This window comes from Atta cephalotes (genome assembly GCF_000143395.1).
Source record: "Atta cephalotes unplaced genomic scaffold scaffold00062, whole genome shotgun sequence".
NCBI lineage: Eukaryota > Metazoa > Arthropoda > Insecta > Hymenoptera > Formicidae > Atta > Atta cephalotes.
This window is the reverse complement of record NW_012130126.1, coordinates 758180-765124: the sequence shown is the minus strand read 5'-3', so window position 1 is coordinate 765124 and position 6945 is coordinate 758180. Positions and strand designations below refer to the sequence as shown.

Below are 6945 nucleotides of genomic sequence, written 5' to 3'. Positions count from 1 at the left end.
ACAAAGTTGCACTCCTCTCTCTTTTTTAAAAAAAAAGATTTGTTTATTTTTAACAGAGTAAATGATCTCTTAATTTTTTGGCGTAGTATATTATTATTGATACTTGCAAAAATTCCAAGGTTGGCAACGTTATCTCATAAATATAAATCCGTTACCGTATTTTTTCTTAAATAACTTATTCTCGTTACTTATTATTGATTTGCAAAAGTAACTCATTATCGTTATCATTACTCAATTATGACGAATCGTTACATTTTCGTTACTTTTTTTTTCTTAACACTAATAGAATATTGTATGCAGATTTTTTTCGGTAAATATAAAAATGATGTGAAAATTTTATTTTTTATTAGAGGACTATAGCTTAAAAAATATATGCCCATAGTAAACATTGTGTATTATTTTCATGAATGAAATAGATGCTGTCATATTATATAATATATATTGCATTTTTTGTAATTTTTATACTTAAATAAATTAATTTTTTGTATTATTTTTAATAAGATATCTTTAAATTATACATTTTAATTCTTAATACATATACAATACATATACATATACATTAATTCTTAATACACATACAATTTTTTTTGCATGATGGATCGTTTGTTGTGGGTTAATTTCCATAATTTTTGCAAATATAACAAAAATTACGAAGATTCTTATATATATTTTAACATTTTTAAAAAACATGAATTTATATATTCAGAAAAAAAAGAAAGAATATTTAGCATTATTTAGCCAGGTGCAGTATTTCGAAGAAAAGAAACAAGATATGAACAACTCATCATGAATATTCTAAGGATAAAATTATATTATAATAAAAAAATAATATCGTAATATTTGTAATCTGCATTATACACATATATTTAATTTGTGAGATATGACACAGAAAAAGTTTTAAGAAATTAAATATACTGTAAAGATTATATCTGAATCAATCTATACGTGTAAACCATGAATACAATGAAAAAAAGGCGTTCTGATTTAGCCAATCAGATTGTTAATGTTTCATCTCTGTTTTCTATAGTTACGACTAAACTTTTACGTTTTAGAAATAAAGTAACGATGAAAGTAATTAGTGAAATCGTTACTTCAAAAATGTAATTGCGTTACCATGAACATTATTTAGAAGAAAATGTAACGTTATTACCGAAAAAAGTAACTGGTAACGATAATGACATTACAAATAACGCGTTACGTGCCAACCTTGCAAAATTTCTTTGTTGCACAAATTTCTTTACATAATATTTATAATTATACACATAATATTTATAATTCTTTATCCTCTTTTTCTTTATGCGCATTAGATTAAAGTGCAAAACATAAAAATCTTCTCCAAAATTTACATTATCAAATTGTATTATGTTATTTGTGTATCTCTCGTATATGCTATTTGTAACATAATTACATATATATAATTGCATATGTATAAAGACAATGGTTATATTATTAAACGATCATTATACACACCTTATGCTTTATCGTATAATAAATATAAACATTAATAATATATAGAATAACAATATCTGATAATATAACAACAGCTTCGTTTAGTATTATAAATGCAATTATACCAATTTTCTTATTAATTAAGCAGAACAAAAAACTTTATTGTCCGAGCAATTGATTTATGACATATTGTGCTGACGCCATTAGAAAGCAATACGACATTCAAAACGACTTCTTTTACATTGTACAAAAAATTTATTTATTATATTATTATATTATACTTATTATTATCAATATAAAACACCTGCATTTGCGCGTTTACATATATTAATTCTTGACAACGATTAATTAAATTAATTAATAGATAATTATTTCTTATATATGGAATTATTTCTTATATATAGAACTGAGTAGAGTAGAAAAGGAATTTTCGAAATTTTGAAAAGAGTAGAGTAGAAAAGTACTGAGTAGAGTAGAAAAGAAATTTTCGAAATTTTGAAAAGAGAAAGATATCTTATTTAAAAATAAGTCGACAACCCTGATTTTGTACAACATCTTATAAATAATACAATAGTATACTCGATAATTATATAAAAAAATTTTATTCACGCATTTGTTTTTAATCAATCAGAGAGATGTTTTTTTATTAACTGTTAACAATTGTTAACTGTCCGCCTCGACACCGCTATCGCAAAAGTCTATTATGCAGCGTAACGCATCGTCGGGCAAAAATCTAAAATTTTATAAAATGTTACTTTTTTTCTACTTGAGATTTTCATTTTTATTAATATCATCACATTAATTTTTTTTTCTCATTAATATTAATTAAATGTTAAAAAATATTTTATTTGTATATTTTTTCTTCGAAGATAGCATCTTCATATATTATCTACTCATTATATTATTTACTGTGAATAATTTCAGACTTTGATAATAATCTTGATGTTTTTACGGGTGCTTTCTATATAAAGTTTATGGGTTTTGCGGGTTTCCTCCGTGTCCAGATCGATTCTTGGAACGTTTTCGTGAACCTTGCAATTCATTTCATTAGGACGAGGAGCAGTCTGATACGTTGGTTCCAAGAATGGATCTGGACACGGAGGAACAATTTTGGAATTTATTTACCTTGATATTAAGTTGCATAACAACCAAAATGGAGGCACAGTTTTTTCGCGATAGTTGCATCTTTGCGCTTGAATTATTCGTGAGGCTGCTTGCCCCGGTGAAACCAACGGCATGGCAGACGGGAACCTGTTCGAATTAAAATATTTATTGCCAAGTAATGTAAAAAAATCCAATATTTCATAATATTTTATAATCTTATTTGAATTACTAAGAAATATTTAATGTAAGATCTGAAATAAACTGTCAAATAAAATTTTATTTTGCCGTTTATTTTCCCACAGAAATGACAATGGAATCGACATTGAATCGATCAATCAAATTGACATCGATTCGACATCGATTCCATTGTCATTTCTTAGTAAGGTATATTTTTAGTAGCTCACCTCGCATCCAAAAATCTAATCTGCATGTAAAAAAAGCGTAACTAATTAGCAATATGTAATTGTATATATATTTTCCATTGTAACTTAATAGGTCAATTATTCTTATTTATTTATAGTTCTTATTTCAAGACTTGTTAAGTAATGTTTTAAGATGCTAATGGCTCTATTGATTAACTTCTTTTATGCTTTAAAACTTAAAAATAAGAATTGACTACAAATACTGGCCTTAAACATATTCATCAACTTGTTTGAGAATGGACAATGTAATTACAAATTTTAAAGTATTTTTACATAGTAATAGCATATACTTTATACTAATTAATTGTTAAGTATAAGTTTCAATTACGTTTACATAACATTATTGCGTAAACATTGTTTATATAATTTCATCGTGTACTTACTTTATTTTTGGTTTTTTGCAAAGTCCAGTGTCAACCATATACGGATAAATGGTAGTGAATTTGATTAAAGATTTTCCTTTGCTAGATGTCCGTAGTTCCTCGCTGATTGCTTCCATAAGTCCTACAATATTTATATAAATAAAATTAAGAATTTAACACTTCTTGTGCCTAAACAATTAAAATCGAGTTAAATATAACTTGCCTCTAACTGCAAATTTTGAAGCACAGTAGGGAACTAAATTTGGAAAACCATTAATTCCAGCCAGTGACGAGAGCGCAACTACGTGGCCGTGATTTTTTTCGATCATGCTTGGTAGAAATGCTTGTAGTATCTAAAAACATCAAAAATAATAGAATTCAAATACAAGAAATGTCAATAGTGAATAATGACTTGTCTGTGAAAAGTGATAGCATCAAGTCACTTTATATACATTAAAATAAGCTGACAGTTTTAATTACGGTTCATTTAAAGTTTAAGGAATTTTTATTATTAATTTGTGTAAATTTAATGATTAAACATTTACAAAGTTTGTTTATGCAATATCAATATAAACAATAAATGTTATGTTAATATCAATATAAATAGTAAATATTATAATTTAAAGAAATTACTATATATTTAATTAACCTTCTGTAAATTTTAAAGAAATATTTAAAGGATATTTTGTGCATAAGTCTAAATTATGGATCGGCAGGGACTACCTAAACATGTTTTAAATATTTTTTAATTATTTTTAATTATTTCCATATTTTTAATTATTTTCTGTAAAATTTCTTTAATGTATAATTATTTTATACTAACAGTTTCAAAATTCACATTATTTTAGTTCATATAATGTACTAGTATACTAAATACAACCTACTAAAGGCTAGTTGTATTATTTTCAGATAAAAAAAACCTATGTGATAATTTATCCAACGGATATATAAATAAAAGAGTAAAAGTATGAGTAAGAGTATGAATAAAGAGAGAGTATATAGAGTAAATAGGGTTGAAGTTTATTATGAAGAAAGATGGAACCGTAGCCTAAAAGTTTTAAGAAATTATTAAAGAAGAGGTAACGTTGCGACTAATAATTAGAATTAAATCAGTAATTAGGACTGTCAAATTGATATTTGACAAATTTTTTTATTTTTACACGTATATGTATATATTTAATTAATTAATTTTTTTTGTCAATTCTTTAACTTACCCAGAAATGAGCCAGCACGTTAATGTCGAAGATTCGTTTAATTTCATCAATGGTATAATCGAGAAATGTATGGCAAGGCATTATACCAGCATTGTTAACTAAAATAGTGACGTTGCCAACTTCCTGCTTGACTCTTTCAGCTACGCTGAAGACCTCTTCTCTGTTTGACACGTCGCACCTGTGAAACGCAAACATTTTTGAATTTTCGAACGCTTTTCGATCGAACGTTTCACTATTATATATGTTTCTCTCGGTTTTATTGCATTTTGTAAAAGAGTAAACGATATAAACGTACTGATATGCGTATGCTGCAGCTGTTCCAGTTTTCTTTATCTCATTCACTGTCTCTTCGTTTGATTCTTGGTTTACATCCCAGCAAACCACTGTTGCGCCTAATGATGCATAACGAAGGGCCAATTCTTTTCCAATACCATGACCAGTGCCTGTTATCTGTAATAATATAGCAACTTAAAGCATAAAATTATCGCACTTTTTTTTAGCATTTCTTTTTCGCAAACTTTACTTTATAAAGAATCTTCTTCTATAAATAAATTTAATTTATCATTTATAATGTAATCACATACATGTATTATATACAGATTGAAAATAAATGTATTCTAATTTTTATTCGTCTCTCTTATATAAAATAAATTATATCTTATATAAAACAATATTATATAAAAATGATTAATGTACAACTTATTAATAAAATGTATTAATAAAATCACATTAATATAATTATTTATGTCTGTACGATTTATGTATGTAATCAAAAATTCAAATTAGATACATACCAGTACGATTTCACCAGCCACGCTTTTTTCTTCCGCTGGAACGAAAAATTTATACACGCTTTCGCAAATGTAATATAGAATCTTCAAAATAAGTAGCAAAATGTCCGCAAGGATCAATGCGCCGTTGTATGCTTTTACCATGGCTGCTCGCTATTCTGGTCTGCAAAAATAAAATCTTTGTTTGATTGCAGAGACATAAAATAAAAGATTTATTCATTTGTTGTGATAAATTTTTTTTTAGCATAAAAAATTTGTATTTTTTAGAGTAGTTTAAAGAGACTTTATTAAAAAAATATTAAAAATAAATTGTCACAATATGCGTCTTTTTATATATACGCGTTCAGATTTTTATTTAGGTACATAAAGAATATTTTATTTTTTATTTTTATTCCTTAAGAAGAAATAATAATATAATAATATAATAATAATATAATAATCTTTCTTTTAGTTTTATTAATAAAGTTTTATTAATAAGTTTTATAAATGATTAAATATCTATCCTTGTTTTGTATACAAAAAAAAGCGTGAAATTATTTTTTAAATAATTTATTTAATAAATAATTTATTAAATAATTTATTTAATTTTTTGCACATTTTTTCATATTTCCATACTGAATTAAAATAAAATTTTAATTCTAAGCTTCATCTTGATTAAAATATGCAATTAGCATTGGAATAAAACAATATATCATAACATTCATTTACGTGTATTGTGTTATATAATGCTTGTTGCCGTCTCGGAAGCCATGTCAAATACAATAACGAGCTTACTGTGAGTCATTTATGTTCTCATGATAAAACTTCAGCGTATAATTATTTTGTAACAGTTTTTATTTATGTATTATTTCTCTTAAAATTATATCTTATTGTACATTATTTATCCATTCTTTTGAAAGAATGATCATATTTTACAATAATCAGAGCAAGGGGCATACACTTGAAGTACTTTTATTTGAGAAGCTTTTATTTGTAAAACAGTTTATTTGTAACAATATTGTATTTTATATTTAATGGGAACATATAAAATGTTTTGTATTTTGTATTTCAAATACTAATTGTAAAATTGATAATCTTATTATTTAATCTTATTATTTAAATTACAAAATACAAAAAACTTTCAATCTTTCGATTTGAAATACATAATGTGTTCGAAATTGGAATACGATATATACAATACACTTGTGCAAATAAATTTTAAATATATGTCCTGATGCCTAGTCCTGACAGTGATTTACGCATTATGTAAATATGCAATATATATGCATTTACGCAATATGTAAATATGACGCTGTCAATCAGAAATAATTGATGAAAATTACATGTATAAATTATGTATTTGTTTTATTACCAACTACTTAATTTCTTTCAAGCAGACAATTTGTTGGACTTTGATGTTGGGATAATTCTTGAACGATTTTGAAAACATCACGGAAATATTACGTCTAACTTATACTTCTTACTGTGAAAATAAGACTAATTAGAAATAATTTAATTTACTAAGAATAATAAAATATTATTTTATTAGATGCAAAGAAGATAATTAATACTTTCTTACTGCAGTCTTCATACTATAAGATAAGATATACGTATTCGATCTTCT

The 6945-nt window shown here is 25.2% G+C and overlaps 1 protein-coding gene across 1 annotated transcript; it reads right to left on the bottom strand.

Annotated features, from left to right (window-relative positions):
- Positions 1-2112: 2112 nt before the first annotated feature.
- On the bottom strand, positions 2113-5486 carry LOC105623670 (short-chain dehydrogenase/reductase family 16C member 6-like). Its single transcript, XM_012205052.1, has 7 exons — positions 5346-5486; positions 4847-5001; positions 4552-4729; positions 3561-3690; positions 3359-3479; positions 2575-2700; positions 2113-2182 (listed from the first exon to the last, which is right to left on the bottom strand). Exons 1-7 carry the CDS (start codon positions 5484-5486, stop codon positions 2113-2115), a joined length of 921 nt encoding a protein of 306 aa, XP_012060442.1.
- Between the last annotated feature and the right edge of the window lie 1459 nt (positions 5487-6945).

What these genes read in the sequence shown, in the direction of transcription:
- LOC105623670 (XM_012205052.1), bottom strand. Translation starts at nt 5,486, where the DNA reads ATGGTAAAAGCATACAACGGCGCATTGATCCTTGCGGACATTTTGCTA. An exon ending in GCTGCAGCATACGCATATCA is followed by an intron (nt 4,730 to 4,846) that starts GTACGTTTATAT and finishes TGCGTTTCACAG; the next exon opens with GTGCGACGTGTCAAACAGAG. An exon ending in TTCAAAATTTGCAGTTAGAG is followed by an intron (nt 3,480 to 3,560) that starts GCAAGTTATATT and finishes TAAATATTGTAG; the next exon opens with GACTTATGGAAGCAATCAGC.